Source organism: Gossypium raimondii, chromosome 1 (assembly GCF_025698545.1).
Source record: "Gossypium raimondii isolate GPD5lz chromosome 1, ASM2569854v1, whole genome shotgun sequence".
In the NCBI taxonomy this organism is placed as follows: Eukaryota; Viridiplantae; Streptophyta; class Magnoliopsida; order Malvales; family Malvaceae; genus Gossypium; species Gossypium raimondii.
The window spans coordinates 50,872,115-50,887,294 of NC_068565.1; the positions used below are offsets into that span (position 1 = coordinate 50,872,115).

The 15,180-nt window shown below is 29.5% G+C and overlaps 1 protein-coding gene across 1 annotated transcript; it reads left to right on the plus strand.

Moving 5' to 3' along the window:
* Window positions 1–1,413: 1,413 nt before the first annotated feature.
* LOC105786420 (protein CNGC15b) lies at window positions 1,414–3,941 on the plus strand. Its single transcript, XM_052626078.1, has 5 exons — window positions 1,414–2,050; window positions 2,125–2,337; window positions 2,435–2,727; window positions 2,814–2,925; window positions 3,000–3,941. The coding sequence occupies exons 1-5, from the start codon at window positions 1,463–1,465 to the stop codon at window positions 3,939–3,941; spliced, it is 2,148 nt and encodes a 715-aa protein (XP_052482038.1). The 5' UTR covers window positions 1,414–1,462.
* Window positions 3,942–15,180: the final 11,239 nt, after the last annotated feature.

Sequence of the window (15,180 nt, forward strand, 5' to 3'; positions counted from 1 at the left end):
AATTGTTGATTTTAACTAAAATTATCTAATTAGACGCATTTTCTTATCGAGTCAACAAATCATATTTTTTGAAAACCCAAAAGTTAAATTTCAATAACTCTCACGTTCAACCCTAAATTTTTATTTTTCAATTTACCCTCAACTTTTCTTTTTAATTATTATTGTTAGGCAGGTGTTTAATATAATATCCTCCACTCTAAACATTTTATAAGATAAATACTCAATTTTGGCACTTTCCAAATCCCAAATTTATTAAACATAAAAAACAATGTTGTCTATAAAAAAAACAATACTTATTGAATAATATCTATGAATGACAAAATACATCTTCTAAGAATTGAAAATTGTGTAAAAGGCCAAAACATAAGTAATTAAAATTAATCAATATTTAAGCTTTTAATATACAAGTCAATGTTGAGCAAACTTATTGCCCCATTTTCTTCAATTTTATTCACTCCTTTGTTGCTATGCCAATGGATAAACAAATTAAACCAAAATTATGCTTTTCTTTAGCAGGTATTATTATTATTATTAAAACATCTACTTATTTCGGATTATTTCAATTTAGATAATTTGGGTTCTAATTAATTTTCGATTCAGATCGGTTATATAAAATTCAATATAAAAATATAAGGGTAAACTACACTAGTAGTCATTTAACTATTAATAAATTTCTTTTTACTGATTCAATTATAAAAATTATAAAATTATCATCCAACTATTCAACTTTTTTTTTGGTTACCAACCATCAAATTAACAATGGAAAGATAACAACTTTAAAAATTAGCAGAATAGTAAATTTAACCTCAAAATTTATAGTATTGAGGATGATTTTTAAAAAATGAGATAAAATGAAAATTATCTTGAATTTTGTTATGGTTCCATTTTTAGTATATTTTCAATTAAATTTAACTGATAAATTTATAATTTTTAGCTTTTTTTAATTGAAACGATCACAATGAAAAGAAAAATGTAAATAATTTGGTGACTAAAAAATTTTATCAATAGTTAGGTGATTACTAACGTAGTTTACCCAACATATAATTGTTACAGTGTTGCTTTACCAGGAGTCTAAACTTTAAGAATATGAATCCCATTTCCCTTATGCCTTCCTTTGTTTTCTTCCATTTTCAATTCTCTAAGCATTGTTTTATTTATATTTTACACTCATTTCACACTTCCACTTTGATTTTCAGTGTTGGGTCTGAAATTTTCTGTCATCCAAAGGAAAATATATAATTGAAGATTAATGGTATGATTGATAAGTTAAAATCTTCTAGCATTTTGATGGTTTTTCATAGCTTTTTTTTTTTTTTTGTGACAAGTTAATTTCCTGACAGTTGTTTGATGAAATGTTATGGCAGAGAAAATCCAGTGAGTGAACAAATTACAAATAATTGAAGTGCTACTGCAATGGATGCTAGTTATTCAAAAACAGTAAGGTATGTAGTTTCAGCAGGCAATGTTTAATGTATTTGAAATACAGTTTATGTTCTTTGATATGATTCTTCAATGGGATTCTTCCTCCGATACCGATTTCAGATTCCGATATGATCCTGAAAACAACACTTGCTCATCCACTGAGAAAGGCCGTCTCTCAAAATTTATGACCAAGAAGAACTACAATCAAAAGACTGCAACTGGCCACAAGAAAGAACTGTCCAGGGTGTTTTCCGAAGACTACGAGGTCGTCGAGAAGACGATATTCGATCCTCGAGGACCCGATATTAGCCGATGGAACAAGCTTTTCTTAGTAGCTTGTTTGATTTCCTTGTTTGTAGACCCTTTATTCTTGTATCTTCCACAGGCAAAGAAAGGCTTATGCGTGACTGTTTCATTACCTCTCGAAATCGATCTCACTATTATTCGATCGGTAGTTGATGTGTTTTACGTTCTTCAGATTTTTATTCGGTTCCGAACAGCTTATGTTGCTCCGTCTTCTCGCGTGTTTGGGAGAGGAGAGTTAGTCATTGACCCTTCCAAGATCGCTTCAAGGTACCTTCATAAGGATTTTTGGCTCGATATCATCGCAGCTCAACCATTACCGCAGGTACCGGATTCATTTTTTTCAAGCAATATCGAACTTTTTCATCGAATTCAACACTTGTTTTATGCACATTGCAGGTATTGGTTTGGTCTGTAATTCCAAAATTAAATGGTTCGCCGATGGTGCCTACGAAAAACATCCTACGATTAATCATCATATTCCAATATCTCCTAAGGCTATACCTTATTTATCCACTTTCATCTCAAATCATTAAGACTACTGGTGTTGTGACCGCAACAGCATGGGCCGGTGCAGCTTATAACTTGATGCTCTATATGCTAGCAAGCCATGTACGTTAATCAATAAATCCCGAACTGAAAAGTGTTCAAACACAAGCTCTTTCATGTATATATATATCGAAGTTTACCGAGAATGCTCCTCTTTCAGGTTTTAGGAGCAACTTGGTATCTGTTATCACTCGAACGGCAAGAGGAATGTTGGAGAAAAGTTTGTAGTCTTCCCCCTTTGGACTGCCGGTACGAGTATTTCGACTGCCGATCGGTTGGTGACCCTGCTAGAGCTTCTTGGTTCAATGCAAGCAACATATCAAGTCTATGTGATCCAAGCAGTAACTTCTATCAGTTCGGTATATATGCCAACGCATTACGTATCGGAATAACATCCGAAGGGTTTTTCGAGAAGTACTTTTACTGTCTTTGGTGGGGCTTAAAAACTTTGAGGTAAAATACCTTATAATGCTACATAACATATAATTGAAATTCACTTTGTAATGAATTTAATGCATTTTTTTTACCAAATTTTGCAGTTCATTGGGACAGGGTCTTTCTACAAGCACTTACGTTGGTGAAATAATTTTTGCAATCATCATTGCTATTCTTGGATTAGTGCTTTTTGCATTGCTGATTGGAAATATGCAGGTAAAATCCTCTAGTTTTGATTTCTACCCCATTGTTATAGTTTTTTCGGTTAATACGAACCTTCGATTTTTCAGACGTATCTCCAATCCACGACGGTTCGACTTGAAGAATGGCGGATTAGGAGGACCGATACAGAACAATGGATGCATCACAGGCAACTTCCACATGAACTGAGGCAGAATGTTCGAAGATACGATCAATACAAGTGGGTTGCGACTCGGGGTGTTGATGAGGAAATGATTCTAAAGAGTCTACCGGTTGATCTCCGCCGAGACATCAAGCGTCATCTCTGCCTCGATTTAGTTCGGCAAGTGCCCCTCTTTGATCTGATGGATGATAGGATGCTTGATGCAATATGTGAAAGGCTTAAACCTTGTCTTTATACCCCATCGACGAGCATAGTTCGTGAAGGCGATCCCGTAAATGAGATGCTTTTCATCGTCCGAGGCTACCTAGATTCATGTACTACTAATGGAGGACGTACAGGGTTCTTCAACTCGAGCCTGATCGGTCCCGGTGACTTTTGTGGTGAGGAGTTATTAACATGGGCATTGGACCCTCGTCCAGGTGTCGTCCTTCCATCGTCTACACGCACCGTTAAGGCGATCACCGAAGTAGAAGCTTTCGCACTCGTTTCTGAGGACTTGAAATTCGTTGCATCCCAATTCCGAAAACTACATAGTAAACAACTTAAGCATACATTTAGATTTCATTCACATCAATGGAGGACATGGGCTGCATGCTTTATACAAGCAGCTTGGTTACGGTACAAGAGACGAAAAGAGGCTGATGCGCTGAAGAAATGGGAGAGTATGGTGACCGGTTCACCGGAGAGAATGGCAGAACAAACGGCCGCTGCACCACTTTCAGCGGCAGCCACTGGTTTTGCCTCATATGCGGCGAAACTGGCAGCTAGCACAAGGTCAAGAGGTGGGAGTAGTAGGTGTGGAAATGACTTCGACATGTTAAGCACTTTGCAAAAGCCAAATGAACCTGATTTTACAGTTGAAAGATAATAACTATACATTAACCATAAATTTAAAATGGAAAATTGGGTATGACCCAATGGATGTTCAAAGGCCTAAGCTACTAAAATGGGTCTTAGGAAGACCCAATTTGGGGCAAAATTAAAACCCTAAAACCCATGTGCTTAGCTCCTTTCTTTTTGGGTTAATATACCATTTGGTACCTACATTTAGTTTCAATGTTCAATTTGGCGCCCACACTAAACAAAATCATGTGACCCAATAAATAGTCGACATGTGTGCTCTAATAAAAAACCATAGGTTCTTAATTGGGACAAAAGAAAAACTCAAGTATCAATTTGGAAAAAAAAACTTATGTACCAAACTAAACATTAAAATCAAACTCAAATATCAAATTAGACATTAAAACCAAATATAAGTACCAAATAACGATTAACCTTTTCTTATTTTGAGGTTAAAACCTCATTTTCAATCACCATAAAATGTAAAACTAAAATTTAAATTTTCTTCCCATTTTCTTATTTTTTTCCTAGTTATACTCAAACCTAACTTTTACAATCATAGAAGACAAGATTAATTATAAAAAATGGTAGTATGAAAGAAGAGTTTTGAGTCTTTGAAAAGACAAATAGATATGATAATTATCACTAATTATCATTTATCATTGCGTTTTGCATTGAATTGATATAAATAAATAAATAAATATATATATAGTAGATTTTAAATAAGGTGAGGTTTTTTTTATTTTATTGGAATTTAAATTTGTTTATTATTTTTACATTGGGGTTTTAATAAATTTTGGTCCTACTTAAGTTTTGAATTTGGCAATTATTCTCATCCTTGAATTTTTTTGTCTAAATTAATCTCAGAACTTGGTAATTGTTCTAATATTGAGGCCTAAACTTGACAATTGTTTCCACATTGAGACCTGAACTTTAGGGTTTTCAAGAAAATATCAAGGACTAGCTTAGATAATAATAAAAAAGTTCAAGTCCCAATATAGGTACAATTGCCAAGTTTAAAGTCTAATTTGGACAAAAAAAAAATTAGATCTCAATATGGAAATAATTGTCAAGTTTAGGCCCAAAAAAATTATACCCCTTTTATGTTATTTAACCATAGGCTAATCCTTGACTATTCAATAAGGGATTGTTCTTTGTCTCGACAATATATATTATAACAATTAAGTTATACAAGTTGTTTGATAGTATAATCGAAGCAGCTACCATGAGTTGGGCAAAGAACCACAAAATTTGGTGGTTTGAAAGAGCTTGGGGTTGAGTTTTTACAAGGTATAAGTTATCCGGATGACCTCTCCTTTTACTCTAGTACCGACTACCGAGGGTTATGGTATTTATAAAAATGGAGTGGTTGGGTGTGCGTCTCAACCACCCTTACTCTATGGGTGTCGCACAAGAGCGAATTTAAGGAGACAAACAGGGCCTCGGCCTCCCCCAAAAAAATGGAAAATTGACCTTTTAACCCCCTTATAAATAATAATTTTATAAATTTATATATGGTAAATTTATACTTTAGCCCCTCTAAAAATAGAAAAAAATCATTTCAATCCTTTCAAAATAATGAAATTAAAAATCAATAAATAATAAAATTATATTTTGACATCTCAAAATTTTATAATTTAATTCCGACTTTCAAAAAAATTTCATGAATTCACCTATGATGTCATGGTATGATAGATGCCAAGTTAAGGTATTATTAAAATTGACTCGAAGGGACTTAATAAGACACTTGTCAAATTGCGGGGTTTTTTTTTTTTTTTGGTGTTAGGAACTCTTCTTCAACAAGATGTTTAGCCAAGAACATAAAACCGATGCCACACTTCACTAATTTTCACAATCGTTAACTGCTAAGATAAAAGTATAGCAATATATATTAGCATAATGATTTATTCGGTCTTCTAATTTTATAAAAAAAATTATTTTAGCTCTTAATTTAATTTTTCGCTTCTTTTAATTTTTAAACTTACATTATTTATCAAATCATCTCAAAATAAATAAAAAAATTAATGCCTATTAACTTTGTTGACATGGCATCCATGTGACAATCCACATGTATTTTTTATAATTTTATTAATTTTAATATTTTTTTAAAAATTATTTAATTATTAACATGACAATCCACGTGTATTCTACATCAATAAAATTAACATTAACTTTTCCATCTATCCTGAAATGATTAGCAAACAACAAAAATTAAAATATAATTTTTTAAGGTTGAGGCAATAAATAAATTATTATGCCTATATATTCCATATGTATTTATTTATTAATTGTTGTTTATTGCAATTTGCAATGAATGGGTAGCAGTTTTTCTCCAAATTAATCAAAACAAAGATAGAAACCTAGTTTTTAAGCGTTTGCTTATCCAGTCCTTTTATTATTTTTAGGGTTTATATGTTTAAATATGCTTCCGATCCTCGTATTTTTGAACATTTAAAATATAATCTCTATATCCAACTTATTTGATTCTAAAATTAAAGTCTAATTGATAACATTATTAACAAATTTATATATTGATAACACTATTAATATTTTTATTAAATTTGAATATATGACATTTTAATATTCAAAGTTCGATTTAAAATTAAAGTCCAATTGATGATACATATTCGACTTTAACAAAAGTCAATTGACAATATTACCGATCAGACTTTAATTTTAAATCAGATTAATAGTTGGACTAGAAATTCTTGAAATAAAAATAGGGATTAAGTTTTAAAAGTGGGTATAGGGACTAGGAACATAATTAGGCCCTTTTATAATATCAAAGTTCAAGTGGAATGAGGTAGCTTTCCAACTAAGGCTTAAAAATAATTATGGACATTACTTGAATTTTAAGAATATTTTATAATCTTAATTAATTTATGCATGCATTTGAGTCACATGGGATATCTTCAACTTGTCATTATGTTTTTTTTAAGCTCAATTTTGAGGAATCCTATATTTTTTTTCCATAGGAAGAAAAAATTATTTTAGTTGAGATTAAAAAAAATTAAAAGGAAGAATTTTGAAATTAATGTACTAAATAACTATATATATATTAGTAAAAAAATTCTAAATTTTTTTCTCTTTTTTCTCAATGACGTTTGCTTATTATCTTTTGTTTTGCCTAGCGGCGGTGTCAAACTCCAGAGTCCGCATTTTTCTTCCTCCTACTAATCCTTTCTTTCTTTCTTTTTCTCATTCATTCTACATGTCTTCTCTCTTTTTCAATTGTGGTGATCTTTATTATTTTCACAAGTTGTGATGGATAGATGACGGTGTCTGTCGTTCGCTAAAACTCCACCGGCCACCAATAGTTTTTCTTGAAAAGTAGGTGGTTCTTCGTTAGCTTCTTAATCTATTTTTGTTTTGAAAGTATTTCAAAATAAAAAATAATTTCACAAGTCGATTTGGACCCGTGTTGTCTTAAGTTTTATATTTTTTGTTTGTTTTTCCATTATTTAATAAGTCTTCAGTTTTAAATTTTTTTGTCTGCCCTTGTAGCACGTTTTTAGTCTTTCTTGTGCATGTAATCTTAGTTTTACAAGTGATTTTAGGGATGGTTTTGTTGTTGTCCTTTCTAGTTTGGTGAATGTTCAATTCTTTTGCCGATTTTTGCTCGCCGTTTTGGACCATTCAGGACTGATTTCCTTATCGTATTCACTACTTACAATCACTCCAGATATTTCATGCTTGACTTGTGACAAAGTCAATTGTCAACGTGTCATAATGTTCTATTGATACCGAGACTAAAACATTTGTTGTGTTGATGAAGTTTATCATTCATCATCTACGACGAGTGTTTGTTATTTTCTCCCCTGAATTATATGATTTGATTCCTTAAATAAATTAGTGAATTTACCTTTAAAATATTTATTTATATAAAAGAAGAATAAACAACCTAGTGAGAAAGCAAATCCATTGTTCTCTTCTCTGCTCTTGCAATATATATTTTTATTTCAGAAAAAAAAAGAAATTATGACAGCTTAATTACGTGGCATGACGATTGTCTTTAGGCATGATTCACGATGGTGTTTTTTACTTTGGTGAATGTACCAATAGAAGCTTAATTAAATTAGTCTTTCTACTATTAAATGGATTAATTTAGTCCTTATATTATTAAAAAAGTTAAATAAAATTAAATTAGAATAGAGTTAGTATTTATTATTAAAAATATTTTTTATATATTTTAATTTTAAAATAATAATATAAAATATAATATGATATTTTATGAAAATTAAAAATATATAAAATTATTAAAGAAATTGTATAGAATGAATCTAGACAAACGTGAAGAAACATTTTTTATTTTTCTAAAAAATTATTTTGTGTGGGATTTAGTTGGCTTTGAATTTAAATTAAAAAAAAAAGAATTCCGTACCTGACTCAGTGTATAAATAAACTAAAGCCAGTATTGAGCAATTTTCAATTTCAAGGTATTCAATGGCAGGTGTGGGGAGCAATTAGTGTTGGATGAAGCAAATGAGCAATTACAAAAGAGTTTAACATAATAATTAATGCATTAAAATTTGGGATCCCAATGGCAACTAAATTATGTATGTCTTTGACCAAATGTTTTGATGACATTGGATTGGACCAACCCTCATTTTGGAATTTGGAATATAAAATTGAAAATACCTACCATAAAAATATGGCCTAAATGTCTATTTTGTTGATTGACTCTTTAGCTCAATTGGTATGCACATTGTTGCTGATGTAAGAGGACGTGAGTTCAAATGTGTTGAAGCGTATTATCTTCCTATTTATGGGTTCAGGAGGAGATTTCGGGATTTTTAAGCATTGTGTCAAAAACGATATAGGAGGCTAATTTTTTTTAATAATTTCGTCAAAAAAGACGGTAATAGTATTTCAACTATCTTAAAAATCATTAAATTATAAATTTATATGTGGTAAAATTATATTTTGGCTTCTCAAAATTTATAATTCAATTTCGCCCTCTTTAAAAATTTCTAGATTCGTCCTTGAGTGAAATGTGAGATTTAAAAACTTGATGGAAGAGATGAATTTAAAGAAGAGGAGAGAGAATGAAAAGAAAAGATAGTAAAAAGAAGTAAGAAAGAAAAAGAAAAAGGAGATGAAAACATTTTGTTATATTTAACAATAAGTAATCGGTTTAATTGTTTCTTTAATGACGATGACCAAATTAGTAAAAAAAAATTGAGTGACCAATATTTCATTACATTTAATGTTAGAGTAATTAATTTGATCAATTCTTTTAATAACGGTGACCAAATTAACAAAAAAAAATTAAAGCGACTAAAATAAGAATCACTTCTATTTAGAAGGACTAATAAGATAATTTACCAAAAAATATGTTTCAATAGAAGAATGCACATGATAAAAGATGGAGGGATGATAAGATGTTGAGTGATTATGATAAATTAGGGTAAATTTTAATTTTTAAATATAAAATTTTCAACGAAAACAAGGAATGGAGTAGACTTGGCCTAATCTGTCCTTTCCCAAGTCTCTCGGATTTATTATTTCGTACATTATCAGTGAAGTGAAAAAAATTCGTAAGTAAATATATATATGGAAGATTTATTTATATTAGTGTAAAATTTAATTCTTTGTATAATTAATATTTTAATAATATAATCATTTTATTTTATTTTATATGTAAATTACGCATGTTAAATTTTGAGTAAATTAAAATGTTTAACCATATGTTTTATGTAAAAAATTTCAACAATTAAATATATATTAATAAAAACAGTATTTTGGATAAGTATGATAGCGATATCGGATCTATTTGAAAATTTACATGCATAAAAGATATAATTATTTTGATAAATTCATCTATAAAATTGTTAAAATATTAATTGTATAAAGAATAATGAGTGTACAACAGTTATTTTATATCGGTGTAAGTGGATATTCTCCCACTCTCTTTACATAAAAGGATAAAATATGCCATAGGCCCCTTTACTCTTCACAACGTTGGAATTTATCTACTGCACTTCTATATTCAGGAATTTAGTCCCTCTATTTTTCGATTTTCAAAATTTAGGTCAAATGACCTTGGCTCCCTAAAAATGAAAACCGTGCAATTTAGTCCCTTTATGAATAATGAGAATTTAAGTTAATACATCGTAAAATTGCACTTTGGCCCCCAAAAATAAAACAAAATTATTTAGTCCTTTCAACAATGATGAAATAAAAAATTAATAAATAATAAAATTATATTTTGACCTCTTAAAAATTTATAATTCAAATCCGATCCCCACTAAAAAAATTGGATTCGCCTTGCATTTTCAAATAATAAAATGCAACTAAATAATGTGGCCAACAACCTCTTAGCCTAGTGGACAAGAGTATTATGTTGTAGGTATGAGAGCTTGAGTTCAATTCCAAACAACCACTCCCCACTCCCAATTATAAAAATAGAGTAACAAAAAAACGATGTTGTAATGAACTATTGGATCTGAATTTTGAAATTTAACAAAATAATTTTGATTAACTATTGGATCTAAAATTTGAAATTTGAAAAGTAAAGAGACTAAATTTCTAAAAATAAAAATACAGGGATTAAATTCTAATTTTACAAAGAGTATAAGGACTTATTGCATATTTTAACCTATATACATAATGAAGAAACGTAAAATATGTGTTAGAAACAGGAGACATTGATCATTACTGAAAATCTTATCGGTTTCCTTTCATGTCTCTGCCGACTTTTTCTTTTAGCGAAATGGTAGGCATCTTTCACTCCTTTTGTTTCACAAAAATCAGCCCAAAAAATGGATAATTGCAATTTTGTCCCTTATAAAAAATTATACTTTGGTTCTGACAAGAAAATTTTAAAAAAATCATTTTAATCTTTTTTTCAAAAATGATCAAATCATAAACTAATATATAATAAAATTATATTTTGATCTCTCAGAAATTTATAATTCAGTTCCAACCTCTCCTAAATTTTTTTCTAAATTCACCCCTGACAAAAAAGTCAAAACATTATTAATTAAACTTGTAATTTTAACTGACATTTAATTTCAATATATATATTCTTGTATTCTTAATTAGTATTTCGAATTTCATATTCGAGACATATAATCGAAGCATGAAGCCTAGAATAGAACTTGAGCTTATGTTTTTACTACGTAAACAAGCCTAATCAAGTTTGAGTAGTTCGATCTTTATTTCAAATCAAACTCAATATTTAGAAGTAAAACTCAGTTGAACTCTATTAGATAAATTAATTAAATCGAGTACATTTGAGTAGCTCAATCTTTATCTCAAATCGAGATCGGTTTTTAAAAGTGAAACTATATTGAACTCGGATTGAACCTCAAATCTCAAATTTCAAACTTAAGCTTCTTACGATTTGAGCTCAATGAAATTTTACTCGTAAAAGTATCATTGAGGTCCTTGTATTAAGAGTTAGATTGCATTTTGCCCCTCTACTAAAAATATGGCAAATCAGTCCCTGCACATTAGATCAAATAGCAAACTTGTCTTTCGATTAAAAAAATCATCCATTTCTATATTTAAAAAAACTAGTGTTATACATGAGCATGAGGTGCATGTGACACGCCATATGTCATTGTCTGGTTATTCCATCAACCACACCAGTTTTTAACATTAGAAATGGATCAATTTTTTAATAGAAAAAACCGAATTAATTTTTAATTTAACGTATATAGCTTAATTTATCCCCTTTTTAAATAAATAAAATAAAACACACTCTGACTCATAATATAGGTACCTCACGATATTTTAACTAAATTTATAATCAACTTAAAGGTTTGACTAAAAGTGTAAAACCAACTGCAAATAACTGTCGTTGCCAAACAAACTATTTATTTTCGGTTTATATATAGGATTATCGGAAAAGTAGGGTCCATAGAATAATTATCCACTTTTTCCTATAATAATCATGCATTTGTTCATAAACCTACACTTTTCAACTTAATTATTTTGCAAATATCCCAAAATTCCCTAAACCTACGCTTCCGTCAAATCATTCACAAAATTCCCAAAATTAAAGCTAAAAGTTTAATTATAAATTAAACTTCTTTTCAAAGTTTAAGTTCGTATGCATGAATGTTGCATGATCATGGTTTTTCTATTAAATATTTTTAATAAAAATAATTTTATATAATTTTATTTCGACCCTAATACCAAACCTGAATCCAAAAATTCTTTTAGGAGACGAAATTGAAATATATATTTTAAGAAGTCAAAAATAATTTTATCATGTATTAATTTATGATTTCATTATTTTCTAATAGACTTAATAGATTTTTTAAAATTTTGAAGGTTAAAATGTAATTTACTCGTATATTAATTTATAATTTAAATATTTTTAAAGAGTCTGCATAATAATTTTTTCATTTTGAGGCACAATCCCTATCTACTACTAAATTTCTGACTTCACGAATTAATAAATTTATTTATAAAAACCTATCTATCAAACAAAATGGAAATAAAACTTTCGGTTGCATGCATGAAAGTCAAAGAGTCAATCCCCCGACATTTCTAATGAAAGACACAGCCATGCACTTTGCCCTATTCACTATCAAGGGGGGCTTCAACTTAGAAAACTTCAAAAAGCACCTTAAAATCAGGCTTTTTTTTTTAATTAGGGTTTTTATGTTTCATCTGATGTGCACTTGTCTATAGGTCAAACCGGATCACAGTTCAAATTTTTTATATTATTTACCTAAGTCGTTTTTGGTTCAAACTAGTTCGATTCGTTATTCAATACTTTGTGAATGTAATTATTGATACCGATATGTTTTAATTGTAACTTCTCATGCAAATGTATTTTGTAACTTCAAAATGGATATATCGATTTGGGTAAAAGTATTGGGGAAATTCTTATATTAAGAGTTGAATTGCATTTTGTCCGCTCTGCTAAAAAAATAAGCAAATTAATCCTTGTATGTTAGATCAAAGAACAAATTAGTCATTTCTATTAAAAATTTCATCTATTTGTATTATTAAAAACTAATGTGACTGATAGAATAACCAAATAGTGACGTGTGGCGTGCCACGTATACCTCATGCTGACGTACAATGACTACTTATACATAGTAGAAATGGATAAAGTTTTTTAACATAAGGATCAATTTACTCTTTAATCTAACATACAAACGCTAATTTACCTAGTTTTTTAATAGATGGGTCAAAATGAAATCTGACTTCGACAACAGTACAGGCCTCCATAATACTTTTACCATTAGATCGAAAAGTAATAAAAATAAAATCTGATTCGGAGTATTCAATTACAAGGAAATCACTTGTCTCAAAGTGAAAAAGCAATTGTAGTGGATATAGAAAAAGGATCTCAATGTTTACCCCACATGTACAATGGTGAGATTATGGACTTGAAATTCAAGCCAAATTAATATGTTGCTTGTCTTGGTTTTTGCACAATTTAGGCGGCAGGCACCCAAAAATGGTTCAATTGCAGTTGAGTCCCTTCAAGAATTATAAAATGATCAATTAATATAATGGTAAAATTGCATTTTTTATCCTCCAAAGTATTTATAATTCAGTTTTGCTTTACCCTGCTGCCCAATAAAAAATAATAACAAAGAAAAGAAAAGAGCATCCCTTTCTTTAGTGCTAGATGACAACAACTCTTTGCCAAATAACTTTGAAAGATCCTTTATCTTCCCCTTTTATATTTTGCACAATTTCATCAAATATATAGAGAGAGAGAGTTCAATTTTTGGTCAAATTATAACAAACATGCATTATTGTTCCTTTTGGTAATAATTTGTGTTTTTTTTTTCTATTTTATTAGGGTAAATTATCAAAATAGTCACTTTTGTTTGGCTCAGGATACATTTTAGTTACTTACGCTATTGTGTTGTAACATTTTGGTCACTGAGCCATTAATTGTCATCAATGGTGTAATGGTAAGCTGACGTGGCACATTAAATCATCATTTCAAACGAAAATTTTAGGTTAAAATTTGTAATTGGTCCCTATATTTTTTCATTTTGAGTAATTTAATTTTTTTTTCTTTTATGTTCTTTTAACTTTCCTTTTTTTTTTTCTCATTCTCTTCTACTTCTCCCTCTGTTTTCCTCCCTCTTCATTTCTTTTAACGTAGTTTTTCTATGTTTTCCATTTGTTAAAACTAGTCCACAAGCTCGCCTTACTCGAAAAAACATTAAATTATTCAAAAATAAAAGTATAGGGACTAGTTTTAACAAATGGAAAACATAGAAAAACTACGTTAAAAGAAATGGAGAAGGGAGAAAAATAGAAGGATAAGCAGAAGAGAATGGGGAAAAAAAGTTAAAAGAACATAAAAGAAAAAAATTAAATTCCTCAAAATGAAAAAAATATAGGGACCGAATGTATAAATTAACCTAAAATTTTTGTTTGAAATGATGATTTAACATGCCACGTCAACTTACCGTTACACCATTAATGGTAATTAACGGCTTAGTAACTAAAATGTTATAACGCTATAGCGTAAGTGACTAAAACGTAACATTTCAAACATAAGTGACTAAAATAGAACTTGAGGAAAACAAAATTGACTATTTTAATAGTTTACCTATATTATTATTTTTATTAATGTAGTGTTTGAGTATCGAATCCATAAATATTTGAATCTGAATATCCAATAAAAACTAAAATATTTGATGGTAAAATGCGGCTCTTTTAAATAATTTATTACAAGATAAAAAGAAAAACAAATATATTCCCTTAATTTTTTTTTCCTTTTTAAATGACATAAGTAAACTCTTAATTAATTAATACTTAAAATACAATTACGTCATGGAAAGAAAGATTAATGACAAAAGTTGATTAAATCTTAGTTCGATTGGTATTGGTATTGGCATTGTTGCGAATGTAAGAGGACATGGGTTCGAATGCGCTGAAGCGCATTGCTCTCTTATTTAAGAGTAGGGGAAGGGTTATGGGTGATTTTAAGTATCATATCAAAAAGAGCAGATATGATAAGAATCTATAATAAAATTAATGTTCGAAAAAAGATGAATGACACAAGACTCGAACCTTGATATATGATACTAACGAACAATAATTTTATAACTTTATCCGTGACTTTATCGACTATAAAAGTTGAATATTAATTTTACAAATATATATGAAGAAAGTACATCCCAATGTGAAATTAAAAAGCCTAAGCTAGTTAGACATATGCACCTATGGGATATTGTCTATATATAGAGACAAAGCCTTGTAACCTATTCTATGACAATTTTATTGACAAATTGGGGAAATAGTAATGAATAAAAGAGTATTGTAAATTTCCTGAAAAT

Bases quoted from the DNA above. Each gene is read 5' to 3' on its own strand.
- LOC105786420 (XM_052626078.1), top strand. From the start codon at position 1,463: ATGTTTAATGTATTTGAAATACAGTTTATGTTCTTTGATATGATTCTT. The intron at 2,051-2,124 runs GTACCGGATTCA...TGCACATTGCAG, and splicing joins CAGCTCAACCATTACCGCAG to GTATTGGTTTGGTCTGTAAT. The intron at 2,728-2,813 runs GTAAAATACCTT...CAAATTTTGCAG, and splicing joins TGGGGCTTAAAAACTTTGAG to TTCATTGGGACAGGGTCTTT.